The sequence below is a fragment of the Thalassophryne amazonica genome, chromosome 12 (assembly GCF_902500255.1).
Source record: "Thalassophryne amazonica chromosome 12, fThaAma1.1, whole genome shotgun sequence".
Lineage (NCBI taxonomy): Eukaryota > Metazoa > Chordata > Actinopteri > Batrachoidiformes > Batrachoididae > Thalassophryne > Thalassophryne amazonica.
Genome location: NC_047114.1, coordinates 45,305,823 through 45,321,923, shown reverse-complemented (window position 1 = coordinate 45,321,923; position 16,101 = coordinate 45,305,823). Strand labels below are relative to the sequence as shown.

The window sequence follows — 16,101 nt, the reverse complement described above, 5'->3', positions numbered from 1 at the left end:
TACGTTTATTTGTGATCCTGTTATTATGAAGCTTAACAATACATTTGTACTTGTAGATACGGCAGAATAGCTCCTCTCCCACAAGTCTCTCTTTTGGGGAACATAATCCTAAAGCTTCCTGCAGCAAGTCTGTCCAGGTAGTGTAAAGCACATTAATTGAACATACTTTATTTGTTTTCAAATTGAACAGTACATTGCATAATACATCACTGACTATGGCTGTCTTAGACTGAGTTGACGGGTCTGAAATTAGCAGCTCTGGAGAGCAACAAGAGCCTGGATCTTGAAAAGAAAGAAGGACGAATTGATGACCTGCTTCGGGTGAGTTTGACATACCTTCTGTTGTGATTGTGAGTTTATCAGCGGATGACCAGAGGATATAGCCACTGTATATCATGTCTTTGCAGATTGAACACGCAGTATGTTCTTACCTATGCAGTCAGATTGAATACTTTTAACACTTTTAACAGGCTAATTGTGACTTGAGGAGACAGATCGATGAACAGCAAAAGCTCCTGGAGAAATACAAAGAGAGGCTAAACAAGTGCATCACTATGAGCAAAAAATTGCTCATAGAGAAGGTAATATCTCTGCTGTCAGTTAAGGTTGCCTGTTTACATTTCTGGGCTTGAAAAGAATATTTGAAATTTAAAGGGGAATTGTTTCACTTTATTTACTGGTTGTTATTCACTTTTCCCCTCACAATTATTTACTTCTCTGCTGAGTGAGCACATAAAACAATGACTAATGTGCCTTTTAAGGAAGATCATTCATCTTAAATTGCTCCCAGTGTGCAGTGGAACTTTGTGCACAGCAACACACTAACTAAAGTGTGTGTGTGTGTGTGTGTGTGTGAGTGAGAGAGAGACAGAGAAAGACAAAGAGAGAATGAAGCATCACTGTAAACTACCAGTGTTTGCTTCAGATGGAAAAGTGCTGTATAAATGCTAAGTGCTGACTCTTTCTTTAGCTGACAGTAAAGGCAGCCTATTGACACTTGAATTCTTAATGCTCAGTCTTGTAATTTTATGAAAAATACATAATCTACATTTTTTTCTTTGTACGTACAATAAAACTGGCCTAAACAGTCATCGTATAAACCGGATACTTGTACTCGCTGAATAAAAGCAAAAATCCCAATGTTTTTGTATAGTGTTCCATATAATAAACACAGTCTGTACCGGATTTTGTATAACGGATTTTCACTCACATCGGACAAAACGCCACATCCCATCGCAATACATTTCCATTTAAAATCCCTTGCATGTACTGAACAGAGCAGTCTGGGAGTGCCTAGTTGCAACAGAGGTACAAAATTAAGTTCAGCACTGACACTCGCCGATTTGAGGAAAGTGGGTACCGCATTTCCTTGATTAAAAGCCCAGGCATTTCTTTATTATCCGGTTGTTAAGTGTGACGTAACGCATCATGTGATTTTCAACGTCCGGCTCCAAACAAAAAAGGCGCGCTGTCATTAACATTGAGAACTGCACTGAGACGATCTGATCAGGCTGCACTTACACTGTTGCACACGACAACAGCATTAACATCGCAACATAAAACTCTTTGTATATTGTGCCTAAAACTCTCCTGGATATATTAGCTGGGTTTTTAGAAGTTGTTACTGCTTTTGTTTTATGTAAAAATGTCAGACGCTCAGGTTGTTTCTCCATTATTTTCAGTGGGAGTTGCTGCGAGCTGCGATCGCTTCCTGTTCATGTCGTTCGGGGAGAAAGTGAAGTTTGCACTTTAACGTCCTGTTTTTTGTAATAAATAATTTTTTATTAACAAACAGACATGTATATTTTACCTGTGCATAATAAAATATGTAAAGTAAAAGAAAAAAAAAGTTTTATTAAGTGTTCTGACCAGAACCAGACGAATGCGGTTAACGGAGGCGGAGAAGGGAGGGACAAAGGTTTGCGCACAATGTAAACACAAACTAAACTTAAACTGTAAATCCTTAAAAGGATCAAACAGATGTAACTTTAATTGTAAACTTGGAGGTCTTTGGACCTGGAAACAGATTTATCACGTGATGCGTTACGTCAGCGCTTAACAACCGGATTTGTTCAAAGCGTGCTCATACTCGGTGTCGCTGACCAAATGGTCCCCCCTAAAAATTGGTCCGCCCTGCCTTCACTGCGCATGCATCATTAGCCGCGGTTCACCGATTATCACCTAGTTTCTGCTTAAAACTACACTCCAGTCATCATCTGTCTCAGCGACAGATATCGTAAGCTTTTGTAAAACAATCATTTCCACATAAATTCAGCATTATTTCTTCATAAAAGATGGGGTAACCCAAATTTTAATACACAAACATACTAACAGCAGTGCACCATGCACAAACCCAAAAACAAAACAAAATTGATAAACCTAATTCTTGCTGCTATAACAAGTAATTAAATAATTTTTGTAGAGCCTTTTAAAGCCAACCAAGTTACCAAATGATTTAATGTTATCAGGCACTTATTCCAATTATTAACACAGTGACTTTTTACAGTAATTCGAATCTTTTGATCTCTCAAATATAATGTTCCTCGCAAATTAGAACTGGAGTTCCTCATTTAAACAGGTCCTGGACATGTTGTGATAAAAGTTTATTTTTTACTTTAATGTATGTGTGCGAGTTTTACTGTAGCTTAGAAATTGTGACTGCAACATTGTCAACACAAAACCACAGTAATTTTTAATCTTTAATTTTTATGGGCAGTGTGGTAACGTGTGCTGGTCAAACGTAGTTATTATTTTAAAATATTACATATACAGTAAAACTCGCATATAATGGATTCAAGTGGCCCAGCAAATTTTATCGAGCATGCAGATGAGCTTCCCTGAGACAGTTTCTGACAGTTTGTGCAGAAATTCTTTGGTTATGCAAACCGATTGTTTCAGCAGCTGTCCGAGTGGCTGGTCTCAGACGATCTTGGAGGTGAACATGCTGGATGTGGAGGTCCTGGGCTGGTGTGGTTACACGTGGTCTACGGTTGTGAGGCTGGTTGGATGTACTGCCAAATTCTCTGAAACGCCTTTGGAGACGGCTTATGGTAGAGAAATGAACATTCAATACACGAGCAACAGCTCTGGTTAACATTCCTCCTGTTAGCATGCCAATTGCACGCTCCCTCAAATCTTGCGACATCTGTGGCATTGTGCTGTGTGATAAAACTGCACCTTTCAGAGTGGCCTTTTATTGTGGGCAGTCTAAGGCACACCTGTGCACTAATCATGGTGTCTAATCAGCATCTTGATATGGCACACCTGTGAGGTGGGATGGATTATCTCAGCAAAGGAGAAGTGCTCACTATCACAGATTTAGACTGGTTTGTGAACAATATTTGAGGGAAATGGTGATATTGTGTATGTGGAAAAAGTTTTAGATCTTTGAGTTCATCTCATACAAAATGGGAGCAAAACCAAAAGTGTTGTGTTTATATTTTTGTTGAGTGTATGTATAAAACAGACAAAATCCTTTATGTATCCAATGGATTACAGCTAAGAGGTGCTGAACGATCTACGGGAAATCCCCAGCGCCATTTAGGTTTATGTCTTTCCTTGATTGAAACTGACCTTGGATCGGGACCTACCTCATTTCGTGTCCAGGTCAAAAGTTCATCTGGAAAAAAAAAAAATAAACGCCTGCCTTAAATAAGTGCCGAATATTATGTGTATTAAAAAGATTATATTTGCTAGAGTCACCCTGTTTTCTGTTTTTCTCTGTTTTTTGAGGGCTCTGATCTAAAGCGGTTTGATTCGTCACCAAGGGATATATGTGAAACCTAACATCATATTACAGTGCAGGCAGCAAGCAGTATTTTGTTAATAATCAGCTGCCTTGAATTATGCCCTGCTTCATTTAGGTGCCAGGTCTGAGCACAATTTAAAATAAATAAACGCCCGAGCTTTTAATCAAGGAAATAAGGTACCCGCTTTCCTCGAATCGGTGAGTGTCAGTGCTCAACTTCATTTCTTACCTCTGTTACTGGCACGTCCAGACTGTTTTGTCCGGTATATGCGAGTGGTTTTTAATGGAAATGCATTGCAATCAGACAGACATTATTTCCAATGTGAGTGAAAATCCATTATATGTGCTGTTTATTATAGGAAAAACCATACAAAAGCATTGGGACTTATGCTTTTGTCTACTGAGTGTGAAGATCCGGTTTATACAATGACAGTTTAGTAGGTGAGATTTACTGTATATTTCATTTAGTATGTGACTGTTTGTTTTTGTGGACAGAGTACCCAAGAGAAGCAGTCGTGTCGTGAGAAGAGCATGCAAGACCGTTTACGTCTCGGCCATTTCACCACTGTGAGACATGGAGCATCTTACACTGAGCAGTGGACGGATGGCTATGCATTCCAGAACCTGATCAAGTGAGAAATTGCAATCACACATTCTAGATATTGCTAAATGAAATGGCTGAATACTCCGACATCTTGGAAAAAAGTATCAGAAACAGCTATAGCCAAGAGCGTCACCCAACCATCTGTCTGTATATTTGCTAATATATCTCCAAGGCCTGTGGAGCCCAAATTAACAAGTCTTGGCAGATGGGCATTTCTGGTGGAGGTCAGTGGGAGGGTCATAGTAACAGTGACCTGATTTACGTGGCCAGTGGGTGCAAAATTTTCTTTTGGTACTTAGAAATTATTCTGCTTCAGTTAAGCATTCAAAATTGTGGGAAATCCTGAAGGCACCTGCTTGGTACCACATGACCTTACTGTTTCAGCTTTGAGGTCATCCAGGACAGGCAGTTCACAAGTTCATAGTTTTATGAGCTGCACATCACAGAAGTGTATGAAGCCGTTGCTGATACTTTCTCACTTTCTAAGCATCCTTAGCAATAAGAGCATTTTATTCTGAAGGCACATTTTTTTGTGAAACTGTGTAAGTATAAGGGACCATATCAAGCAAGTTAATGCAATATAAACACTCCCTCTGTAAAGTTCACTCAGCCGCTTTTCCGGGTTCGGGTCGCGGGGGCAACAGCTCCAGCAGGGGACCCCAGACTTCCCTTTCCCGGCCACATTGACCACCTCTGACTGGGGGGATCCCGAGGCGTTCCCAGGCCAGTGTGGAGATATAATCTCTCCACCTAGTCATGGGTCTTCCCCGGGCTCTCTTCCCAGATGTACGTGCCTGGAACATCTCCCTTGGGAGGCGCCCAGGAGGCATCCTTAGCAGATGCCCGAACCACATCAGCTGGCTCCTTTCAACGTGAAGGAGCAGCGACTCTACTCTGAGTTCCCCACGGATGACCGAACTTCTCACCCTATCCCGGCCACCCTCCTGAGGAAGCCCATTTTGGTCGTTTGTACCAGCAATCTAGTTCTTTCGGTCATGACCCAACACTCATGATCATAGGTGAGAGTAGGAACGAAGATTGACCAATAGATCGAGAGCTTCGCCTTTTGGCTTAGCTCTCTTTTTGTCACAACAGTATGGTAGAGCGAATGCAATACTGTCTCTGTTGTGCCGATTCTCCGGCCAATCTCACACTCCATCGTCCCCTCACTTGTGAACAAGACCCCGAGGTACCTGGAACTTCTTCACTTGGGGCAAGGCTGTATTCCCTACCTGGAGTAGGCAATCCATTGGTTTCCTGCTGAGAACCATGGCCTCAGATTTAGAGGTGCTGATTCTCATCCCAGCCGCTTCGCACTCGGCTGCGAACCGATCCAGTGAGTGTTGGAGGTCACTGGCCGATGAAGCCAACAGGACCACATCATCTCATCTACAAAAAGCAGTGATGAGACCCTGAGCCCTCCAATCCGGAAACCCTCCTCCCCCCGACTATGCCTCGATATCCTGTCCATGAATATCACAAACAGGATTGGTGACAAGGCGCAGCCCTGGCGGAGGCCAACCTCCACCTGAATCGAATCCGACTTACTGCTGAGCACCCGAACACAGCTCTCACTTTGCGAGTACAAAAATTGGATGGCCCTGAGAAGGGACCCCCTCACTCCATACTCCCACAGCATCTCCCGTGGTACCTAATCATACGCCTTCTCCAAGTCACAAAACACATGTAGACTGGGTGGGCATACTCCCAGGCACCCTCCAGGATCCTTGTGAGAGTAAAAGAGCTGGTCGGTTGTTCCACGACCAGGACGGAACCCGCATTGTTCTTCTTCAATCAGAGGTTTGAATATCGGCTGAACTATCCTTTCCAGCACCCTGGAGTAGACTTTACCAGGGAGGCTGAGTAGTGTGATGCCCCTGTAATTGGCACACACTCTCTGGTCCCCCTTTTTAAATATGGGGACGACCACCCCAGTTTGCCACTCCTTAGGCACTGTCCCAGACCTCAACGCAATGTTGAAGAGACGTCTCATCCAAGACAATCCCTACACACCCAGAGCCTTCAGCATTTCTGGACGGATCGCATCAACCCCCGGGACCTTGCCACTGCGGAGTTGTTTGACTACCTCAGTGACTTCCACCCCGGAAATTGATAAAAATCCTCCATCAGCTTCCAGCTTTGCCCCTACTATAGAGGGCGCTCCGGTCTGATGCAGGAGTTCCTCAGTGTTCCACACTGTGGGCTCACCACCCGCAGGGGGAACCGCTGGTGTCAGGTGCACTGTCCTTTGGGTGGCAGTGAAAGTCAAGGGCCTCAACAGACCAGACCCGGGCGGCAGGGGCTAACTCTGGGGGTGTGGAATGTCACCTCACGGGGAAGGAGCCGGAGCTTGTGTGGGAGGTGGAGCGATACCAGTTAGATCTGGTGGGTCTTGCCTCCACGCACAGCCTCGGCTCCGGAACTACTCCTCCTCCTCTGTAAAGTTTTCTTTTTTTTTAAATCCCCCGCTGGAGGCAGGTACTGGTCCTGCTGATGAGTTAAGGACCTTCTACAGCCCTGTCCAGCTCTCCTAGAGTAACTGCCTGTCTCCTGGTATCTCCTCCATGCTCTTGAGACTGTGCTGGGAGACACAACAAACCTTCTGAGAATGACATGTATTGATGCACCATCCTGGAGAAGTTAGACTACCTACCAGTATTGACATTGACCCCAGCCATATACAAAACTAGTATAAAATCAATCATAAAAGATGAGGGAAAATATGTCAGTGGCCCCCACCTGTAAAACCATTCCTGTTTTGGGTGCCATCTCATTGTTGCCCCTCTAGTGCACCTGTTATTAACTTCATTAAGACCAAAGCAGCTAAAACTGAAACTGAAACAACCTCCCTCTGCTATTTAACTGACCAGATCAGTATCCCAGAAATTGAATTGGCTTGATGCTATACTCTGATTAAAAAAAAAAAAAAAAGTGTTCCTTTTATTTTTTGAGCTGTATATTTTATACAGGGTTTACATTTTAAATGAAATGAAGTCTCAGCTTAATAAAATCACTTTTTAATTTGGTTATGATTTAATTTTTCCAACTAAGTTGTGCTTGTCAAGCAGAATTGTTGTTATTCTGTCTGTCTGTCTGTCTGTACGGCAAAACCATTCATGTCCTAAAACTCAGCTGTGCTCTAAAACTCTCAAAATTGAAATTTTTACAGGGCTCTCCCCAGAATTCAGAGCACGATGGCATTAGAGGTCAGGTGCGGGGCGGTGGTCCGAAGTGAAGCGCTAGCATTTTGCCTGTTCTAGATATCAATGGAAGCCATTTCCTTTGCCTTTACCTTTACTTTTTTCTAAAATTACAAACTAAGGCCTTGTCCACACGGAAACATATCTTTTTCTTTGTCACTTCCAAAAAGTGTTCTGTTAACATGGTGCCATTTCAGGAAATATCTGCGTACACACAAATTCACTGAAATGGTGTAGTATATATGCCAGGACTGTATGTTTCGCTGTAGTGCTCCAACAAAAACAGAGAAGATGTGGAGCATGCGTATAATGTTACCATGTAAGAAACGAATCAATTTACCAGCAGAAGCGAGACCAGAAGTGACACACTGAGTAAATATGAAGTCTTTTAATTTTACCTGTTGCATCCTTTCAGCCAGATTCATCATCACAGTCTGCTGGAACTGTAATCCACATAAAGCACCCTTGTTTTAGGAGACAACATCTGGAAATGCTTTAATTTCTTATCATGGAAATTGCTTGTGAATAAACCCAGAGTGGAGTTGTTTTTAAAGTCCCTTGGTGTTAGTCTGCTCTGGGTGTGTTTCACAGCGTGAGCCGGAGGACGCCAGTGCTTGTCCTGCCACCAACAAGAAGGAAAAATAACTTATTTTAAAAGCTGAAAGTCTTTTCTGCAATGATTTTATTTGTGTCATAACGGTCCCTTTATTCATGGCAGCGTTCGTCACAGCCATTCTGTGTCTCTTCAGCATTCTGCTATCATCCATTATGAATGGAAGATGTGGGTGCGTTCTGACAAAATTCATTATTAAAAAAAAACAAACGTTTTCATCAATTGGGCTGCCAAAAGGCAGTGTTTGTGCCAACGTTTAATTTAACTTATCTGCATAACTAAAGTGGGATGTAAGGCAATATCTTTTTTTGTTTTGTTTTAAGTAATGTCTAAGCTCAGGTGTTACTGTGTCTTGTTTGGGGTTCTAGCTTTAAAATCAGGTCAGTTAGGATGAGGGAAGCCAAAGATATGAAAATGATTATGGCTCTTGTGGTTTGTAATCTTATCAAACAAACATGGTAGGTAGGTTGTGATATCAATTTTAGTTAAAGGCAAAGAAAAAGTGAAAATGTGCAAAAGAAAATACAAATACACCACACATTAAGCAGTACAACTAAATTGTGGGGGGGTTCATGAGGAAATAGTCATTAGATAACCCTCCAGAATGCATCCCTGGACATCAAAAACTCAAACCTTTCAGGTTCCCCAGACACCCTACCAACAAAGGTCCACTTTAACCAAAAAGGTTGTTCAAATGTTTGGCAAGGTCTCAACTGTTTATTCATTTGAACAGTTAACATTTGGTGAAAACAAGATGGGCTGACACCCAAAAATCAACTTGCAATTGTGTTTTCTTGTTTTAATTTGAGAGAGTTTGTCAATTGCCATGGTAGGGCAAAATAAGTGGGGTGGGGCAGTCGTTTAATATGTGTCCTGGTTTGCAAGCACTGGATTACTCAAAATACCAACACCAGAAAAAAAGTCACTTTTTTCTATTGTGAGTGCAAAATAACAACATATTCCACTGCTTAAATGATCCTTCTCAGTTCCCCCGCCGTGTCAGAAAACACAGTTGACAACGGTTTGCCAGGGAGACACACCCACCCACCCACACACACCCACCCACCCCCTTGGCCTACTCCCTACCTCTCTCTCTGAATCAGAACAATCTGATCCTTCATGAACATCACAAACTAGCACCTGCACAGCCAGAGACCGAAGGAAAAAGCTTCACTATGGTCCTTGTTTAATTGTTTGACACCCACAAAATATTTTCTTTTGTCTGATTCATAGTTTCATTGAACTTGAAGATGCTAACATTCTGTTCTCTGCGGGAACTCGGTGCGCACTCACTCTGACCACCACTGTGCCAGAAGAGAGAGAGGAAAAAAATGCAGCCACACTCGCCAAGGTCAACAGTGCTTTAATGACAACGAAGTCTGCTTGAAAACAGTCTGTGGCATTGGACTTTACTTGTTGTTCCTCCCACACACCTCTGTTTGGTAGCAAGAAGTGTAATGGAGTCAGTGTTGCAAATTTTGCAACATGCAAATATAATATAAAGCTTTCAAGCATGTGAAAGATGCATAGTTTTGGCTCTTTGATTGTGAATCAGTAACTTGCCTAAAAGTAAGGCTGGTCCCTCGTTTTCACGTGGGGTTGCCACAGTAGATCCAAGATGGACCTGCATGTTTATTTTGGTTGGATGCCCTTCACTATATGCCAGATGCCCTTCCTGACACAACTCCACATTACATGGAGAAATGTGGCAGGGGTGGGGTTTGAACCAGGAACCTTCCACACTGAAACCAAGCACACTAACCGCTTGGCCATCACCCCTACTACTACTGCTGTAGCTTTACTTTTGTATTGTGTAATCATAGCTCCTTTATTCATGGATTGTGGCTGCCGGGTAAACCAGTGAGCATTACACAGGAAGCACACTTGTGCATTGTTGTGAGTGTGTGCACATAGACACCATTATACTTTTGTCCACCCTTGTTGATTGAAATGTCAGGCTCTAACCATTGAAAGTTTTTTTTTTTTTTTTTTTTTTTTTTTCTTCTTGTCACCTATCTATATAACACCCCCCCCTCCTCTCTCTCTCTCTCTCCCCCTCCCCCCTTCACAGGCAGCAGGAAGGCATTAACCAGCAGAGGGAGGACATTGAACGACAGAGGAAGCTGCTGGCCAAGAGGAAACCTCCAAACTCCACATCTCCTGCACTCTCACTGGCTTCAAGCTCTGAACCCAAGCAGCGCAAAGCCAAGGTGGTCAACGGCAATGATTCTGACCCCTTCCTCAAGCCCTCTTTGCCTCAGCTGTGAGTACACTGAATAAGCATGTGTGGTTATTGAGATGAGATATGAAGAATCTTAGTTATTTTAAAATGAAGAAAAGTGTGTGTGTGTGTGTATGTGTGTGTGTGTTGTCATTTCGGATTTCGTCTGCCCCTGCTTTGGGGTCGGGGTCACCACAGCGGATACAGCCAGATCTGAATTGGTATTTGGCACAGGTTTTACACCGGATGCTGTTTCTGATGCAACTCCAGTTTTACCTGGAGAAACACACACAGCTGCTGGTGTTCTGAAGAGGTCTCCCATCCAAGTACTAACCAGATGCTGCACTGCTTAGCTTCTGAGATCTGACGGGATCAGGTTCACACAGAGCAGACCGGCTTGAAGAAAAAAGTGTAACATAAATTATTATTGTTTTTTATTAATCTGTTAACTTATTTTTTACTGTATTGCAGTGATTCAGCTGAGACCGTGGCTTTCGTAAATAACGCAGTAAACATATTAAGTAACATTGCTTTTTCCTCTGACGCATCCAAAAGCCGCATTGACACGTTGATATCAGGGCTGGACAGTAATGCTTGTCTGCGTGATATTGATGAGCCAGTGGTGTTCTTGGACTAGTGCTTCATGCCCCTGTCTCACCCAATGTGGCAAGCTAATTTTAGCCACACAGAATGAAATCTGGTCAAAAATCAGTGATGTTCGTGGGGTGTGAGAACTGTTTTTCTGATTGACTTGGGCTTGCATTTATGCTGTCCTGACATGAGATCAACAGAGCTGGACTCAACATATACCGTATTTTTCGGACTATAAGTCACACCGGAGTATAAGTCGCACCAGCCACTTTATCCATTATAAAGAAAAATAAACCATAAATAAGTCGCACTGGACTATAAGTCGCATGGACATACGAGGTCTGTCAATAAAGTAACGGTCCTTTTTATTTTTTTCAAAAACTATATGGATTTCATTCATATGTTTTTATGTCAGACATGCTTGAACCCTTGTGTGCATGCGTGAGTTTTTCCACGCCTGTGAGCACGTCTTGGGAAGGAGTGGTCCTGCCCCCTCGTCGGATTTTCATTGTCTGGAAATGGCGGAATGAATTTCAGAATTTTTTCAGAAGCTGTTAGAGACAGGCACCTGGAAACCATTCGAAAAATTTATCTGGCTTTTCGGTGAAAATTTTACAGGCTTCACAGAGAATAAGGACTGTTACTACAGCTTTAAGGACCCCTTTAAGGACACTCGGCACCACGCGGCACAAGCCACCGGACCATTTCTAAACGGATGGCTCTGTGGATACGAGACCGTCATGTACTCTTTCTCTGGTTATCACAAGAACTGGACATCAGCCATTTTCCGGCAGATTTCACTTTTAACAAGAGATTTTGTCATGGAAAGTCGCGCAGAGGCTTCGCGCATAAAGACCGATTCGCTTTGGAAGCGAGACAAAGGAACACCTCCATTTCGGCGTGTCAGAGGACAAGTTTGGACATGCCTATCTCGGCTTTCAATGCTTACCAGTCCAGTAAGTATCAGAGAAATTGTGGAGAGCTGGACATGTCCAAACTTGTCCTCTGACACGCCGAAACGGAGGTGTTCCGTTGTCTCGCTTCCAAAGCGAATCGGTCTTTACGTGCGAAGCCTCTGCGCGGCTTTCCATGACACTACCATTTTCAGATGCATATTTCACCAGTCGCAACTTGTAATCTGCAGAGTATGATTTTCTTTTTGGTGGCATTTTTTCAGGAATTCACCGTTGTCTTGTTGAGTTATCAGCAATGTTGAAATTTTTATTTTTCTGTGGTAGTCAGAAGTCACAGGAACAGTCACACAAGCCTTGAGTGCCCTCTCCTGAGCTGCATTTTACCTACAGATATGTTTGTATTTTGCGGACCACATTGCGAGCCAAACCATAACCCATACCATCGCTGAACAGTTCTTTTCTAACATATTACCCGCTGTGGACCATAGTACACACCAGGTGTCCGCTGCCGATGTTCGTGCAGCACCTACCTGTGCAGCTCATGACCTCCCCGTGGTGTCGACGCCAGCTTCTTCCAAGTGCAGACGCTAATCCTCCGCCGTCGCTCATCCAGTGCTCCCACACAGCTCTTGGCGTCAACTTAATTCCTGCCTGACTGGAAAATCACTAAGGGCCCTTGGGCAAGGCCTTTAATCCCCTATTGCTCCCGGTGTGTAGTGGCGACTTGTATGGCAGCACCCTGACATCAGGGTGAATGTGAGGCATAATTGTAAAGCGCTTTGAGCATCTGATGCAGATGGAAAAGCGCTATATAAATGCAGTCCATTTACCATTTAACTTAAACACTCTGCTCACACTGATATCCAAGGGTTGAAGCTGTTTTGTTAGCCCTCCCGGAATAACAGCAAGCACCGTGTTCGTCTGCTTCACACGCTGTTTCACAATCATTGCCTGGGTGAGGTGAGGAATACGCATCCAATGTTCTGTTCTCTGATTGGTTATCACGACCAGCGTGACCTATAGGGCGGCCGCCATACTACAGTGCCCATGATGCATTGCATTTCTGTTTACGCTGGCCATTTTAAAACATAGTGCGCCTCTGTCACGAAAAATTGTTTTATTACGGTCAATTAATTGAGAATCTACCGGTATATTTTTCATTTATAAGTTGCTCTGGAGTATAGCTCGCACCCCCCCGCCAAAACATGTAAAAAAAAAAAGAAAAAAAAAAGTGCGACTTATAGTCCGAAAAATACGGTATGTTCTCAAGATGCACAGCTCCGAGGTGAAAAATTAAAAAACAGTTTGTGTTGCCTCTTTTACGAACATACACTGCTGTTTGTTGCTGTAGTGCAGCAGATAAGTGAAACAATCATGCAAATAGTGATAAAAGCATCAAATGTGGCAGAACTTAGACACTCCTCTTTTGAAAAAAAACGATTGGCCACTTGACTTTTCAATCAGTAGTCAGGTAGGGGTCAATCGAAGAATTACACAGAGGTCAAAATTAAAAGATGCTCCAATCATATTGAAAAATATTCCACATTATTTGCCTGATCATAAGGATTCCAAAAAGGTATAGTTTGGACTATCTGTGACTGAATTCTCTGGAGTTACGGGATAAAAACAGCAAGAATGGTGACAAAGGTCAGTGTCATTTTGTACAGGGGTCAAAAGTTAATGTTGCTCCAATTTTGGTTAAAAGTGATGCAGATTATTGGTTGAGCTAATAGGATTAATAAATGGAATAGTGTTGACAGTGTTGAATGCTTGGTCTCCAAAGTAAAGGTCAAACAAGGTCTACGTCTGTTGGATTCTATGACATGTGACATATGTTACCCCTTAACGTGATAAGTAAGGATGATACATGGTCCAAACTATTCCTTTTTAACTCAGTGAGTAATTTTGTAACTCAGTAACTTTGAGTTGCTTCTTCCTGTGGCATCATGACGACACAGGAATTTCTGCGTCAGGTGTGCACAGCAGGGGGCAGAGAGGAGGTGAGAACGCAGCCTGCAGGTTCTCTGCACAGAGAAATCAGAGTGCACAGTTTGGCTGCAGCTAGACTGTGCACTCTGATTTCTCTTCTAGTTTATATTTGTTCTTGTGCTGAGCTGCAGGTCTGCGCTCTGAGTTCTGTTATAGTTTATCTTTCCTCCTGTGACCACGAGATAAGCGTGCGCACGAATTAACTGTCCATGAGAAAATGTGGAGATGTCTGGAGTTATACTTCATGTGGACATGTCCTGTCTCTGGCAATCAGTCTGTGAGCAGGACTTATGTCCTTTTTTTAACACAGTGATGAGAGAGTTTGAGCGGAGAGCAAGGAACTAACAGCCTGCAGCCAGTTTTTTTTTTTTTTTTCCACGTGCGCGCGCGCGAACGAATCGTCACAGCAACTCGCTCCGTGTGTGAGAGTCATAAAATGCATGGAAGATGAAGACAACACACTGGAAATTGTTTTTTTCCTTATTTATTCCTTTATTGATTCATTCTACTGGTGCTTACAGTTGATAAAACTTGGATAAAGAGACTTGCACCAGTGCAAGTGCAGTATAAAATTACGTGCACCGCTCGAATAATACGTGCACAAACTAGCACATGCACGTACTATTTCGAGCCCTGCAACGGTTTGCCAGGGAGACACACACACACCTTTGGCTTGCGGACGCTCTTCCTACTCCCTACCTCTCTCAATCTCACTGTGCAAGCCAGTGCACTGATGATTAGGGATGGCTATTGATAAGATTTTATCGATATTGATGCCATTATCGATTCCGCTTATCGATCCGATTCCTTATCAATACCTCTTGTGAATTTTCTGTGTACTAAAAGTAGGGTTTACAGGTTTTCTATGTCAACAACATTTTAAATTGGTCACTGGATTCTTGATCTCTGGACATAAATAAAAATAAACTCGTCGTAATTTGTAGTTTTTGTCAAAAGCATTTCCTTTCAGACATTTTGTCTGTCTCTCTGTACCTCTGAGCTGAGCTCAGCCAGCTGCTGCACGTCAGTGCAGGACAGCTCGTTTTGGGAGGAAAAAAACATTTTTTGATCTATTGCAATTTGTTTTTTATTGCAACGTTTGTAAAGAGGTGTCATTTCATTTAAACGGCGTTTCGCTTTGAAGTTATTAATTCCGACTGGACTCTGTCGTTCTAACTTGACTTGGCAGAGAGCCGCGCAGCGTTTTGAACTGTGTGAACAGAACGGAGGACGATTCTCGTTTCTTTCTCGCAACAAGACAGGAGTCCCAGTTAGTGACTTTAATCCGCACAAAAGTGACTCACGATTGACGTATTCAGAGATGAAAGTGGAGAAAAACAAAAAATGCTGAAACCCAAAATTACAGACCCCCTGCAGGGTCTGTAATCAATGTAGAGAAATGATCATTTTCCTGATAAACACCCCCAAAAACAACGGCCACTCTGAAGGACCGATAAGGGAAACGTTAAGAAAAAAGGTTATTGATGTCAGTGGATCGAATAATTTCTTAACGATACACGAAAGGAACCGGTTCTCGATACCCATCGCTGCTGATGATCATGTAGGGGTATTATGAATTTCAACCGAGTAAGAGTGTGTTTGCTTTTTTCATGTGAAAGAACTGTTCAGAAGAATCTGATACTTCATGAACATCACAAACTAGCACCTGCACAGCCAGAGACAGAAGGATAAAGCTTCAGTATGGTCCTTGTTTAATTGAGTTTGACACCCACAAAATAATTTCTTTTGTCTGATTCATAGTTTTGTTGAACTTGTTGAACTTAAAGATACTAACATTCTGTTTTCTGCGGGAACTTGGCACACACTCACTCCACAATCACCACTGTGCAACAGCAGGCAGGAGAGAGAGGAAAAAAAATGCAGCCACACTCTCCAAGGTCCACATGGTGCTTTAATGACAATGAAGTCTGCTTGAAAACAGTCTGTGGCATTGGACTTTACCGGCTTTTCCTCCCACACACCTCTGTTTGGTAGCAAGAAGTGTAATGGAGTCAGTGTTGCAAATTTTGCAACATGAAATATAACATAAAGCTTTCAAGCATGTGAGAGATGCATAGTTTTGGCTCTTTGGTTGTGTATCAGTCCCTTCGGCTGGTCCCTCGTTTTCACTTGGGGTTGCCACAGCAGATCTAAGCTTAACAGATTAATAAAAAATAAATAATTTATGTTACACTTTTTTCTTCAAGCCGGTCTGCTCTGT

General features: G+C 42.7%; 1 protein-coding gene across 2 annotated transcripts in view; it reads left to right on the top strand.

Annotated features, from left to right (window-relative positions):
- Nucleotides 1–16,101, top strand: part of LOC117521145 (serine/threonine-protein kinase tousled-like 1-B) — an 82,476-nt gene that overhangs the window by 28,841 nt on the left and 37,534 nt on the right. For both annotated transcript variants that reach the window (XM_034182489.1, XM_034182488.1), the window contains 5 exons: nucleotides 57–137; nucleotides 229–321; nucleotides 471–581; nucleotides 4,244–4,380; nucleotides 10,237–10,428. In XM_034182489.1, coding sequence (XP_034038380.1) covers nucleotides 57–137; nucleotides 229–321; nucleotides 471–581; nucleotides 4,244–4,380; nucleotides 10,237–10,428 — 614 coding nt within the window. The remainder of the gene's footprint in view (nucleotides 1–56; nucleotides 138–228; nucleotides 322–470; nucleotides 582–4,243; nucleotides 4,381–10,236; nucleotides 10,429–16,101) is intronic.